General features: G+C 40.5%; 2 protein-coding genes across 2 annotated transcripts in view; both read left to right on the forward strand.

Moving 5' to 3' along the window:
- tox4b (TOX high mobility group box family member 4 b) overlaps window positions 1–11,709 on the forward strand; it is a 16,745-nt gene extending 5,036 nt beyond the window's left edge. The window contains 10 exon segments of the mRNA XM_043245310.1: window positions 3,071–3,147; window positions 3,360–3,507; window positions 6,778–7,015; window positions 7,018–7,031; window positions 7,353–7,658; window positions 7,734–7,814; window positions 8,265–8,732; window positions 8,735–8,809; window positions 9,948–10,102; window positions 10,612–11,709. Of these exon segments, the coding sequence (XP_043101245.1) occupies window positions 3,071–3,147; window positions 3,360–3,507; window positions 6,778–7,015; window positions 7,018–7,031; window positions 7,353–7,658; window positions 7,734–7,814; window positions 8,265–8,732; window positions 8,735–8,809; window positions 9,948–10,102; window positions 10,612–10,669 (1,620 nt within the window). The 3' untranslated portion in view covers window positions 10,670–11,709.
- A 932-nt stretch (window positions 11,710–12,641) lies between these two features.
- Window positions 12,642–15,000, forward strand: part of supt16h (SPT16 homolog, facilitates chromatin remodeling subunit) — a 16,208-nt gene continuing 13,849 nt past the window's right edge. Inside the window, 3 exon segments of the mRNA XM_043244238.1 lie at window positions 12,642–13,008; window positions 14,166–14,258; window positions 14,335–14,505. Of these exon segments, the coding sequence (XP_043100173.1) occupies window positions 12,943–13,008; window positions 14,166–14,258; window positions 14,335–14,505 (330 nt within the window). The 5' untranslated portion in view covers window positions 12,642–12,942.

Here is a 15,000-nt window from a genome sequence, read left to right on the forward strand (position 1 = left end):
TCTCTCTCTCTCTCTCTCTCTCTCTCTCTCTCTCTCTCTCTCTCTCTCTGTCTCTCTCTCTCTCTCTCTCTCTCTCTCTCTCTCTCTCTCTCTCTCTCTCTCTCTCTCTCTCTCTCTCTGTCTCTCTCTCTCTGTCTCTCTGTCTCTCTCTCTCTCTCTCTCTCTCTCTCTCTCTCTCTCTCTCTCTCTCTCTCTCTCTCTCTCTCTCTCTCTCTCTCTCTCTCTCTCTCTCTCTCTCTCTCTCTCTCTCTCTCTCTCTCTCACTTCCGGTGTGATTGTTGGGCGTGAGCGGTGAGTGTGAGTGTGAGTGCGGGCGTTGTGTGTGAGCAAACCCTGTTTTTCTTTCTCTTGCTTTGCTTGGCTTTTTGTCTTTTAAGGTTACTGTTATCATTTTTGACGTGTTGGGCGCGCGCTGCTGTGGGCAGCATGACGGCCCCAATCGGGTCGCAGGGGTTGTAACCTCACGCGGCGCCACGGTGTGAAAGTGGCGTCCGCGGTGAGTGTGGAAGACTGTTGCCTGGCCATAGGTGAGGTTGTAGGGCATGAGAATATCATGTCCGCCTCCAGGATGAACAGCGCCACAGTTGTTTTTCTCAGTTCGGTTGAGAAAGCAAATGAGTTAGTCGAGACTGGTATAGTTATTGACAGTCTTTTTACTCCTGTACTCCCGCTTTCAATGCCTTCCAGAAAAGTTTTACTGTCCAACGTTCCGCCTTTCGTAAGCGATGAAACTTTGGTGAGAATCATGTCGCGTTATGGTAAACTGGTGTCACCTATTAAAATGATACCGATTGGCTGTAAATCCCCTCTTTTTAAAGCATGTGGTTTCGTTTGGCGATTTCTTTTATGATCTTAAAAGAAGATGAAGAACTCGATTTGTCACTGCACCTCAAAGTTGATGATTGTGATTATATTATTTACGCCACGACGGAAAAAATGAAGTGTTTTAATTGCGGAGCTTTTGATCATTTAATTCGCACATGTCCGAGCAAAACAAGTGGCAACAGGTCAGTGGCTGACGATAGTGTGGGCGCGGTATGCGAGCGGTTGTTGCGGACCGTCAACGCTGCTGTGTCCGATCGCGGTATCGGGTAAGAAAGAAGCGACTGTTAATGTGAACCTGTCTGTGCATGAGAGTGTAACGACTCAGGCAATGAGTCCAAAATCGCGAGCGAAAAGAGTATTTCAACCAGTATTGATACGTCGGTTTCCGAACCCATTATGCAAACAGGCAAGCAAAAAGGTGAAAGTGCGGCTAATGTTTTGCAGTCCGGCTCGTGTTGGGATGGCATTGAAATGGAAGCAGAACAGAGCCAGTTTAAAATTCCTGCAAAGAGGAAAAGGCTGATGCTTTTCAGACTGTCAAAGCAAAGAAGACAGACGTGAGAAGGTGTATTTTCTGATGATGGAATGGAAAGCGGTAGTGAATCTTCAGATTCTAGTGTCAGTTTGTCCCAGAGTGACTTTTCTACCCGCAGTTATGAAGTTGACGACATTAAACTGTTCCTCAGAGCCACGAAAAACAAAAGAGGGTGTGTGTTACTGAGTATTTTCCAGACACAAAACAGTTTGCTGACAAAACTAGACTTTTTATGTCTGAAGGCTTGTTTGCAAACAAGGAGATATATCGTTTAAAAAAGATAGTGAGAAAACTTTCATCTGGCGATACAAATGAAGAAAGTGAAAGAAGTTTAACATCATGATCATGAGAGGGGTGTGTGTCTAGTTTTATGTCTGTTCTCTTTCTTTATTTCTAAGATGTGTGAAATGAATATTGCAACAATTAATGTAAATGGTTTAAGAGATTTAAAGAAAAGATCTGAAGTGTTTGAGGTGATTAAACAAAAAAAATGTGATGTCGCTATGTTACAGGAAACCCACAGTGATTTAAGAAATGCTGCTGATTGGGCAGTGGAGTGGGATGGGGTCTCTGTGTTGAGTCACAACACCTCTCTTAGTGGAGGGGTTGCCATTCTTTTTGGCAAAAGTTTTATTCCTCACACTTATCAGGTTGAAGAAATTGTTAGAGGCAGACTTTTAAAAGTAAGAGCCACTTTTGAAAGATGTACTTTTGTTTTTATTTGTGTGTATGTTCCTACATCTGTTGCGGAAAGAATGGTTTTTCTAAGTGTACTCTGTTCTGTCATGCAAAAATGTTGTGAAGAAGAGTACTTGTTTCTGGGTGGTGATTTTAATTGCACAGTGTCAAATTTGGATAGAAACCATATTGAGCCCCATTTGCCCTCTCGTAATCGTCTAATTCAGCTTGTTAAAACACATGAGTTATGTGACATTTGGAGACAGTTTAATGGTACACAAAGGCAGTATACCTGGACCCATGTTCGTGACAGTGTTATCTCGTTGGCTAGGTTGGATCGTTTCTATGTTTTTAAACACCATCGTAATATTGTAAGAAGGTGTTCAATTATTCCTTTGAGTTTTACTGATCATAGTATGGTACAGTGTTGCGTGTTTTTAAGTTCCATTAAGCCAAGGAGTGCGTATTGGCAACTAAATGTGAACTTGTTAAGTGATAAATGTTTTAGAGATATGTTTAAGGTTTTCTGGGTTGAGTTCAAAACCACAAAAGGGTATTTTAATTCCATACGACAATGGTGGGATTTTGGAAAAATCCAAGCTAAACAATTTTGTATACAATATACCCAAAACGTCACTAAAGAGACTATTTTAGCTATGAACACCTTGGAGGCTGATATTTTAAATCTTCAACAATTGGCTGAGTCAACTGGTGTCCAAAGCTATTTTGATTCTTTGGCCAGTAAGAAGACGCAGTTGGCTGATTTGCTAGATTTTAAAGCACAGGGGCTCTGGTCAGATCACGGTTTCTATCTATGAACCAGATGGATGCACCTTCCAGGTTTTTTTAACTTGGAAAAGAAGAATGGCCAGAGTAGAGCCATTCATGCCCTGAGATCAGAATCTGGTCAGTTGCTGACAGACCCTGCAGATATCCGTAGGAGAGCAGTTTTGTTCTACGAGAATTTGTATAAAAATGAGCTTGGAGCAGGAAATGAGAGGTGAAAGTGACTTTTTCAGTGACTTGCCTCAGGTTTCTGAGGAAGCCAATGCTAATATCTCGGATGCCTTGAGTGAGGCAGAGCTGTATAAGGCCCTTCAAGGAATGGAGTCAGAAAAGCTCCAGGAATTGATGGGCTGCCAGTTGAATGGTATAAGTCCTTCTGGGCTGAACTGAAGGAAGATCTCCTAGAGGTATTGAATGAAAGCTTGGCAGAAGGCCGGCTGCCTCTGAGCTGCCGTAGGGCAGTGTTGACCCTCTTGCCCAAGAGAGGCGACCTCACTGAAATCAAGTGTTGGCGACCCGTATCTCTTCTCTGTAGCGACTACAAACTGCTATCCAAGGTGCTTGCAAGTCGGTTGGCAGGGGTGATGTCGTGTGTTATCCATTCTGATCAGACCTACTGTGTTCCTGGCAGATCGATATTTGATAATGTTTCTTTAATTCGTGATGTGTTTGAGGTCTCCAAGGTGCTTAATTTAGATTGTGGCTTAATTTCTTTGGATCAAGAGAAGGCTTTTGATCGAGTGGAGTATTGTTATCTTTGGAAGGTTTTAGGATCATTTGGTTTTTGTCAGAAGTTCATTGATTATATTAAAGTTCTCTATAGTGGCGTGGAGAGTATTCTTAAAATCAATGGTGGTTTATGTGCTCCTTTTAAAGTTTGTAGGGGTGTTAGGCAAGGATGCTCTTTATCTGGCATGCTTTATTCTTTAGCGATTGAACCTCTTTTACATCAAATAAGGGCTAAATTACATGGTATTCCCTTGCCAAATTCCAAAGACAATCTCATAGTGTCAGCCTATGCTGACGATGTGGTAATTATGATTAGTAGAAAAAGTGATATACAAATTTTGTTAAAATTGCTTTCAGCCTTTAAGAACTTATCTTCTGCAAGTGTGAACTGGAGGAAAAGTGAAGCTATTTTAATGGGTAAATGGATAGAGGGTAAACCAGAATTGCCTGGGGGACTAATTTGGGGAACATCAGGGTTTAAATATTTAGGTGTTTTCTTAGGGGACGAATTAACAGTGCAAAAAAACTGGGAAGGCACCATTGAAAAAATTAAGGGTCGTCTGGAAAAATGGAAATGCTTATTACCAAAGTTGTCATACAGAGGCCGTATTTTGATAATTAATAATTTAGTTGCCTCTTCCTTATGGCATAAATTTGCATGTATTGATCCTCCTGTTCAATTGTTAGCTAAAATCCAGGCCATTTTAGTTTGATTTTTTTGGGATAAACTGCACTGGGTCCCATGAGGGTGTTCTTTTCATGCCTAAGGAGGAGGGTGGGCAGGGGTTAATACATTTACAAAGTAGATTAGCGACTTTTCGGTTGCAGCGTATCCAAAGACTTTTAGCTGGTTCTGTTGATCTTAAATGGTGCGCTATTGCTTATGTGATCTTAAACAATCTTGAGAATTTGGGGCTGGACAAAACCCTTTTTTGTTGAATCCCGTGAAACTGAACACCTCTGGTTTGCGGCTTTTTACAGGAACATCTTCAAGGTTTGGAATCTTTTTTGCTTTTAAACAAACGGAAGATCCACAGTCACTTTTTTGGCTTTTGGAGGAGCCTCTAGTTCTTGGAGCGCGTCTGGATGTTTCAGCAAGTGGACTTTTTCCAGGAATTAACAAAGTTCTCATTGATCACAGAATCATCACTTTGGGACAACTATTGGAGACAGCGGGACTTGATTTTAGAAATGGTGATGCAACTGCTAAGCGTTTGGGGTTCAGATCTACTCGTCTAGCTGCACAGCTTTTATTGAGATGGCAAACTGCCCTTAAAGCAACAGAACTGTCTTTGTTGTCCAGTTTTCATGATGGTCTTAGTATACCCAATTCAGCAGACTCTTTTCCTCATCTGTTCTTTTCTGTGAAAATGGAAGGTTTTTCCGGGATTTTTTTAGATACTGTTGTTCCTGTGTATATTGATTTCTTATCTTGTATTGGGAAGACTTTGTACAAATATTGTGTGATCAGTTTTAATAAGAAAGTGCTGGATGGGAGGATTGATACCCCTTGGCGTGATTTTTTTAAACTAGATGAAGACAGAAGACCTCAATGGAGAGCACTATATAAACCACCATTGGTCAAAAGGGCAGGTGACTTGCAGTGGAGGATCCTTCATGGTGCTATTGCAGTCAACTCTTTTATTTCGGTTTTAAATCCAGAGGTTGGTGTTAACTGCCCTTTTTGTAATGAGAGGGAAACTATTTTTCATGCTTTTGTGAACTGTGATAGATTGGAACCTTTGTTTTTGCTACTAAAGAACATTTTTGCAAGATGTGGTGAAACTTTTTCTAAAGAAGTGTTCATTCTTGGTTTTAAATATGTAAGAAAAAAAGGTTTTTTGTCAGTTGTTGAATTTTGTAATAGGTCAGGCCAAGTTAGCTGTTTATGTGAGCAGGAAGAAGAAAATTGAATGTGACCAGGAGCAGAATGTAGCCATTGTCTTTTCAAATATGGTACAAGCAAGGATATTGACCGATTTCAATTTTTATAAGAGTATGGATGATCTTGATGTCTTTGAAAACATTTGGTGCTGTAACAGTGCCTTGTGTTGTTTGTTTGATGATGGTGTGGTTTTTACTTTCATGTGAAATTAGTTGTTTTTGAGTTGCATTTTTTGTTCTCAAATGTAATAAAGTTTTGTTAAAAGTCTCTCTGTCTGTCTCTCTCTCTCTCTCTCTCTGTCTCTCTCTCTCTCTGTCTCTCTCTCTCTCTCTCTCTCTCTCTCTCTCTCTCTCTCTCTCTCTCTCTCTCTCTCTCTCTGTCTCTCTCTCTCTCTCTCTCTCTCTCTCTCTCTCTCTCTCTCTCTCTCTCTCTCTCTGTCTCTCTCTCTCTCTCTCTCTCTCTCTCTCTCTCTCTCTCTCTCTCTCTCTCTCTCTGTCTCTCTCTCTCTCTCTGTCTCTCTCTCTCTCTCTCTCTCTCTCTCTCTGTCTCTCTCTCTCTCTCTCTCTCTCTCTCTCTCTCTCTCTCTCTCTCTCTCTCTCTCTCTCTCTCTCTCTCTCTCTCTCTCTCTCTCTGTCTCTCTCTCTCTCTCTCTCTCTCTCTCTCTCTCTCTCTCTCTCTCTCTCTCTCTCTCTCTCTCTCTCTCTCTCTCTCTCTCTCTCTCTCTCTCTCTCTCTCTCTCTCTCTCTCTCTCTCTCTCTCTCTCTCTCTCTCTCTCTCTCTGTCTCTCTCTCTCTCTCTCTCTCTCTCTCTCTCTCTCTCTCTCTCTCTCTCTCTCTCTCTCTCTCTCTCTCTCTCTCTCTCTCTCTCTCTCTCTCTCTCTCTCTCTCTCTCTCTCTCTCTCTCTCTCTCTCTCTCTCTCTCTCTCTCTCTCTCTCTCTCTCTCTCTCTCTCTCTCTCTCTCTCTCTCTCTCTCTCTCTCTCTCTCTCTCTCTCTCTCTCTCTCACTCTCTATCACTCTCTCTCTCTCTCTCTCACTCTCTCTCTCTCTCTCTCTCTCTCTCTCTGTCTCTCTCTCTCTCTCTCTCTCTCTCTCTCTCTCTCTCTCTCTCTCTCTCTCTCTCTCTCTCTCTCTCTCTCTCTCTCTCTCTCTCTCTCTCTCTCTCTCTCTCTCTCTCTCTCTCTCTCTCTCTCTCTCTCTCTCTCTCTCTCTCTCTCTCTCTCTCTCTCTCTCTCTCTCTCTCTCTCTCTCTCTCTCTCTCTCTCTCTCTCTCTCTCTCTCTCTCTCTCTCTCTCTCTCTCTCTGTCTCTCTCTCTCTCTCTCTCTCTCTCTCTCTCTCAGTTTAGTAGTTCTTCTCCGATGACCATCGATGTCCCTCTGAGCGACATGAACCACGGCCTGCTGGGACACAACCAACTGACCACCATCGACCAATCAGAGCTCAGCGCGCAGCTGGGCCTCAGCCTGGGCGGCGGCACCATCCTGCTGTCTCTCGCTCCACAGTCACTCTGACCTCTCTCTCTCTGTCCTCTCTCTCCCGGGTCACCGTCGACTCTCTGCTCTCTCTCTCTCGACATGGTCTCGACTTCAGACGGGTGCGCTGATGTCTGTCTTCATGAAACATGTTTAGAAAACTTTTTTGTTAAAAATGTCCATCTTTTTTTTTTTGTAAGATTTAAAGGAATAGTTAATTTACCCCATATTTTATTCACTTCTTTAAAACTGTATGCTTTCTCCTCAAAGCTTGGTGATGCTTCTGATACTTGAGTCGTTTTCACACACAGCTGTGTTTTCACCATGACTTTGTGTTGATTCTGAATAATTATCTTTGCATCAGTTTGATTGTTCTTGAGTGAGTTTGGAGGCGTGCGAGTGGCCTGATCTCTGCCCGTCTGTGGTCTCTCTCTGGTCAGAAGAGTGTTCTGGTGGACTCTCCGGTGTCTCTGTCCGTGTCTCCGGCCGTCATCTCCCTCTCTCCGTCTCTGTCGGAGCAGCCCTTCCCAGCATCCTCTGCTGCTCCGGCGCGGAAGGGAGTCGGAGGCAAGAAGGGCAGCAAGAAGAAGAAGGACCCGAACGAGCCGCAGAAGCCCGTGTCTGCGTACGCCCTCTTCTTCAGAGACACGCAGGCCGCCATCAAGGGCCAGAACCCCAACGCCACCTTCGGAGAGGTGTCCAAGATCGTGGCGTCCATGTGGGACAGTCTGGGAGAGGAGCAGAAACAGGTACGGAGTGGACGCCGCGCAGACGGGGGGTTTCCAGGCTTCTACCTCTGCTTAGCTTTCTGTTTTTCTTCTCAGGTGTACAAGAGGAAGACCGAAGCTGCCAAGAAGGAGTATCTGAAAGCCCTCGCGGCGTATAAAGCCAATCAGGTGTCTCAGGTGAGCTTCACGCGGCCAGCAAGCATTCATAATGAAGTTTGTTTTTCAAGGCACATTGTGATTTCTTATTTCATATACCCTAAAAACAACTTTTTGATTTCCTGATTATTGATTTTAGAATACTGATATTATCATTTAGAAAAAAAATAGAATTAAGTTAGAAATTAGAAAAAAGCCAATAAGTGCTCTGCTGTTGTCTACTAATTTAAATTAATTATTATTATGTTTGTTTGCCACAAAGATAATCCCATTAAAACCACAAAGCCTGAGATTAATAATGTAATAGCTATTTTTGCCACTGATTATAGTGTTAGCATTACTGCTTCTTGATTGATTTGATTCCTCAGCGTTTGCTAACTGATCTATAGTTAGTGGTTTTGCTCGTGGCGTGGGTTTATTTGTAGGCGTGTTTAAGAGAAGTCTTTTTAATGTGGTGTTTTTCTGCAGCAGCCGACGATTGAAGTGTTAGACGCTCCGGTGTCTCCTGAACCAGCTCCGCCCATCACACCGCCTCGCTCCGCCCGCATCCCGCTGCACGCCCCCGACAACAACACCATCACCAACATCTGCACCTCCAACATCATCCTGGACCTGCCGCAGGTGACCACACGCTCACGCACCGGCGCGCACAAGCCCCAGGCCCCGCCCCCGGCCACGCCCCCCATCAACAAGCTCATCATCTCCAAGCAGCAGCTGCAGTCGCCACGGCAACCCCCGCCGCTGCAGCAGATGCAGAACACGCCCCCTCCTCCCCGCCTGCAGCAGATGCTGCACTCCCCGGCTCCGCCCCCTCTGCAGGCCAAACCGCGGGTGATCGCCACGGCGACGCCGCCTCCTCCGCTGCAGATCAAGATCGTCCCGGTCGTGCAGAAGCGGCGCCAGCGCACCGATCATCGTAACCACCACCGCAGAGTCGCCCCGCCGCTGGTGCCGCCCCCGCTGCCATAGTAACGGACCTGTCACTGACGGCAACCGAGGAGGCCGCTGAAGAAGGGGTGAGTGTTTTTGGAAGTTTGTTTTTTGTAAAAAAAAAAAACTTCATGCAAAATAAAAATAAATACAAAATTGTAAAATGTGAAGAGCGTAAAAAAAAATATATATATATATATATATGTGTGTATATATATATATATATGTATATGTGTATATATATATATGTATGTGTATATATATGTATGTGTATATATATATATATATATATATATATGTATGTGTATATATATGTATGTGTATCTATATATATATATATATATATATATATATATATGTATGTATATATATATATATATATATATATATATATATATATATATATATATGTATATATATGTATATATATATATATATATATATATATATATATATATGTATATATATGTATATATATATATATATATATATATATATATATATATATATATATATGTATATATATATATATATATATATATATATATATATATATATATATATATATATATATATATATATATATATATATATATATATATATATATATATATATATATATATATATATATATATATATATATATATATATATATATATATATATATATATATATATATATATATATATATATATATATATATATATATATATATATATATATATATATATATATATATATATATATATATATATATATATATATATATATATATATATATATATGTATATATATATGTATATATATATATATGTATATATATATGTATATGTATATATATATATATATATGTATATGTATATATATATATATATATATATGTATATATATATATATATATATATATATATATATATATATATATATATATGTATGTATATATATATATATATATATATATATATATATATATGTATGTATATATATATATGTATATATATATATATATGTATATATATATATATATGTATGTGTATATATATATATATACATACACACATACACACAAATTTTTATATATATATATACACACAAATTTATATATGTCAAAAGATCAAGTGAATTTTTATTTCTATGTTCATGAAACCTTTATGATTATTCTTATCTAAATCAAAACTTTTGAGCTTTTAATTTATACCTTTGTGTGTGTGTCTCCTCGTCAGATGGAGGTGGAGGTGAACGTGTCTCCGGCTCCAGATGCTCCTCCCGGAGACGCTCCCAGTGTGTGTGTTCGTGCCGGCTGCAACAACCCCCCCATAGAGAGCAAAGACTGGGACCGAGAGTACTGCAGCAATGAGTGTGTGGCCACGCACTGCAGGTACACACACACACACACACAGAGACTCACACACAGAGACTCACACACACACACACACTCACACTCACACACACTCACACACACACACACACACACACACACACACACACACACACACACACACACACACACACACAGAGACTCACACACACACACACACACACACACACACAGAGACTCACACACACACTCACACACACACACACACACACACACACACACACAGAGACTCACACACACACACACACACACACTCACACACACACACTCACACTCACACTCACACTCACACACTCACACACACACACACACTTCCTCACTCACTGCAGGTTCGAAACAGTCACACACACTTGATTGTGTACTCTGTGAGTTTAATGTGTGAACAAGCTTCTGGTGTAGTTTTGTCTTTTAAAGTCTTAGTTTTAAGGCAGATGCGGCTCCTTTCCAGATGTTTTGCTCCTGGAGGAGTGTGTTTGTGTTGTTCCTGACGTTTGGTCTGATGTCTGCAGGGATGTGTTCATGGCCTGGTGCGCCATCAGAGGACAAAACTCCACCACCGTCACGTAGAAACACACCTGTGTGTGTGTGTGTGTGTGTGTGTGGACCCTGAACCCTCAGCGTGAATAAGATCAGCAGGAAAACCCACCGGAGCGTCACGCTGTTAAACGCTGCTTCACACACACGGACTGACAGAGGAAAGCAGCGGGAAACTAAAAGGATTTCTAAAAAATGATGAAAAAAAAAATTAGGTTGGAAAAAATGAATATTTAAAGAGATCTCAATAATATAACTGTATATGAACGTTTCTTTTGATCGGGTGTGTGAGTGTGTGTGTGTGTGTGTGTGTGTGAGAGTGACTGAGTGAGTGTGTGTGTGTGAGAGTGTGTGTGTGTGAGAGTGTGTGTGTGTGAGAGAGTGTGTGTGAGAGAGTGTGTGTGTGTGTGTGTGAGAGAGAGGAAATCAGCACTAAACCTGTTCTTAAGCTGATGAAGCACAGACCGTTTTAAGATCATGACGTCACTCGTGTGAATCTTCCTGATTTCAAACATCGCCGCGGTGACCAGATTTCACGGCCAAAATTCTGCTGTTGCCATGGTTACTGCCACGGTGGAACGGCGGCAACCGACGGCCGCAAAACCAAAACGGATTCAGCGAAAGCGGCTCTCTTGGACGCCGTGTTGATTGTGATTTCTATTATGCTAACAATTGTAGAATATATTTAATTGACCCGGATGCGCTCCGGCTCCCTGGGAATGGACCCCGTGACCTTCGTGGCAGAGCTGAGAAAGTCACCGAGGTTTTTCTAAAGGAGCCTTTTAATACCTTTTACATTCTCAGATCTTACTGGGGAACAAAAAAAAGATTTTATATTGGGGAAATGTACAGAAACAGACGTATTTTAACTGCTCATGAAAATGTGATTTTCTTTGATTTTTCTTCACTTCTACTTTTTGGACTTCAAGATGGAGTTCAATAAAACAGTCATATGGAAAAAATGGTGACGTGTTTTTTTATATTTGCTTCATCTTTTGTTGGGTTGATTCTTCAACTATGACTTTTCTATCCTTTACAGTGATTTTAATAAAACTTTGTGTCCTTCAGTATGATATTATAGTGGTTCTCTGTAATTATTCAGTATTTGTAATATATGTTGGATAAAACTGATTTATTAAATGTCATTTTAATCATTTTTAATTAAAGCGGTACGTTAATATACTATTCCTATATTTAAACAAATAAAATGCTAAAACCCAGTATTTATTATGGTTAATATTTTTTTCTGTGAATGAAGTCACATGTAGGACTCTCCAAGTGGAAAAGATGAAAAGGTTTGCTTTAAAGCATAATGATGGTGAAACGTAAAATATGCCTATTTTTTGCAGTGTATTAGCACTTTAACACGTGCTTTATCTCATCAAATGTTCGTTAAATTAGCTTTTCTTTAAGATTAATAAACCGCGCTGCCTCGGCTCGGAGGCCACGTGCTCGGCTGGAGTTCGCGCTCTTTTGAATGACACTAGATGGCGGGAAAAAAGCCGTGACCGTGGACGGCGGGAACGCGGTGACGTGGCCTCGGGGGCGGTGTTTGCGCGGCAGCGCGGAGCAACACGTGACCGTCAAAGCGGGAGCTCATTCGCCCCAAGGAGGATGACGTCAGCGCCAGGGCGGGAGATTCTGCAAGGGAGGGAAACGCTGGAAAACAAAAGCCGTAATAAACCCCGATGTTACCTCGAATAGCAAAGATATAGTTAATAAACGCGCGCAGACTGATTTCTTCTTAAAACATACCGCGCTTTCATGAAACAAGCACGTGTTTAGTTCGTAATAATAATAGTAATTATGAACATATATTCTAAACAGACATAAAATAAATACCGCTAACAAATAAAAACATAGTATTAATTTAAAGTTTTTTTATTTAAAAAAACTACCACTTCAAACAAACGCCCACCGTTTCTCGATATATTTAAATAAATGTTTAATATATGCGTGAAGACGAGAAAGGGGCGGGGCTTCGGCGGTGTCGCACACATGCGTGTTTTATCATGATATATTCACATCATCAGCGCGTTTTCGGAGCGACGGCACTTCAAACAACACAACGAGCACATTTTAAACGGCCATACCCGTCTTTTTTTAAACAGATAGCATTTATTTTCCGCCTTTTCGCGGGTGTTGTTATTGTTTTGTCCGCTGGAGAGCAGAAAGTGAGAATCAGAGGAGTGTGTGTTTGTCCGCTCTCCGCCGCTGTACTTCAGTGTTTGAGAGGGAGTGTGTGTGTGTGTGTGTGTGTGTGTGTGTGTATGTGTGTGTGTGTGTGTGTGTGTTGATGTGATATTATGGCGGTGAATCTGGATAAAGACGCGTTTTACCGCCGCATCAAGCGACTCTACGGCAACTGGAAGGTACGGAGGTCCCGCAGCCGCTCGGAGACCGCACTAAATCATCACGAGAATCATAATCCGACGGAAACGATGCTCTGTGGTGTTTTTATGCGCCCGTGTGATGCTGGAAGTGCTCTCTCTCTCACACACACACACTCACACACATCCTCAGGCCTCATTTCCATAGGACTGTTATATAAACACCGGCGGGTCGCCTCGTTCGTCTCCGTCGGTCCGTTCGCGGAGTTATTTGTGCTCGTGACGGAATGGCTGAGGTTCGGGAGCGTTCTGCGCGCGGGTGTGGGTTTTTTGGGGGCGAGATTAGCGCAGCGGCTAATGCTAACGTGCTAGCGTGTAGTGTTTTCACGCCGCTTCCGCTCGTTGTTAACTAGCGTCGGTGTCGCGGGTACGGGATAAAGCCGCGGACGGTGCGTGTCGTTCGGGTTTGGGCGAAGGGTTTTCAGGTAAACGCTTTGTTTGGTCGCAGAAGTTCAGTCAGATGTAGCATTAGCTGAGAGCTAGCTTGAGACATGCTGCAGGTGGGAAAGAAATTACTGACACCGTTTTCAGTTTTTACGACAAAGAGTAAATATTATTATTATTATTATTATTATTATTTATTTTTATTCCTGCGGCTCTAAGAAAAGTTTTATCCTTATGCTAGGATATAGATATTTTGTGTAGTTTTTTATATTATGATTTTTGTATTTTATACATTTGAATTAAAATTATACAGTATAATATTTAAGTTTTATTTGATGTAGATGATTTAATGCCTATTATATATATATATATATATATATATATATATATATATATATATATATATATATATATATATATATATATATATATTTTTATTTTTTAAGTAAAATACCCACAATATTATACAATTACAATGCTATAAAGATAATGTATGTATATGTGTATATAATATATAATAATTATTATTATTATTAATAATAATAATAATAATAATATAAATTTCTCTCGGATTTGACCAATTTAAAGCTAATTTGTATGAATAGTAATTTACGTTTAATGTGAAGTTGTTGTAGGGTTTTTTTTTAACAGGTTGCAATTATAACCATTTATTACTGCTTTATAAAAAAGTTCTTGAACACATTCATAACTTTTTATGGCATCGTTGCTCACCCTAACTCTGTTTTTCATGGTAGAAAGGTGAAGATGAGTTTGGGAAGGTGGACGCCATCGTGGTTTCTGTTGGAGTCGATGAAGAGATCGTCTACGCCAAGTCTACAGCCCTGCAGGTGCGACGAGACGCCCGCGTGTCGGTGGAGACGTCAGCGGCGTCACGCGCTCATTTGTGATCTCCTCTCTCCGCAGACGTGGCTGTTTGGTTACGAGCTCACGGACACCATCATGGTGTTCTGCGAGACCAAGATCATTTTTCTGGCCAGTAAGAAGAAAGTGGAGTTCCTGAAGCAGGTGGCCGTCACGAAAGGCAACGAGAACGCGAACGGGATCCCTCCGATCACGCTGCTCGTCCGGGAAAAGGTAGAGTACGGTCTGCTGACGGAGAAAAAAACACGCAATGGGTAATATTAAATGTGTCCTGGAGCACAGAACCACAAATGTACCCTTGTTTGGGGGGAAAAATAAATAAATATATATATATATATATATATATATATATATATATATATATATATATATATATATATATATATATATATATATATATATATATCTCTTTCATTATTTATTATTAGTAGTGTAGTATTATATATATATAATATTATTTTTATTATTATTTAAATTATATATATTACACGCAACTATTAGAAAATCTGAGGGAGCAAATAATAGAGCATGGTCTTTAAAGTTGTCCAAATGAAGCTCTTGGCAATGCATATTAATATTTTGTTGTTTTCTAAAAGAACTAGAATAAATCTCTTAACTGAACATGATCTTTACTTCATACCGTAATGATTTTTGTCATAAAAGAATGGATCATTTAGACCCATGTGTTGTATTGATATTGATATGAAT

The sequence above is a fragment of the Puntigrus tetrazona genome, chromosome 7 (genome assembly GCF_018831695.1).
Source record: "Puntigrus tetrazona isolate hp1 chromosome 7, ASM1883169v1, whole genome shotgun sequence".
In the NCBI taxonomy this organism is placed as follows: Eukaryota; Metazoa; Chordata; class Actinopteri; order Cypriniformes; family Cyprinidae; genus Puntigrus; species Puntigrus tetrazona.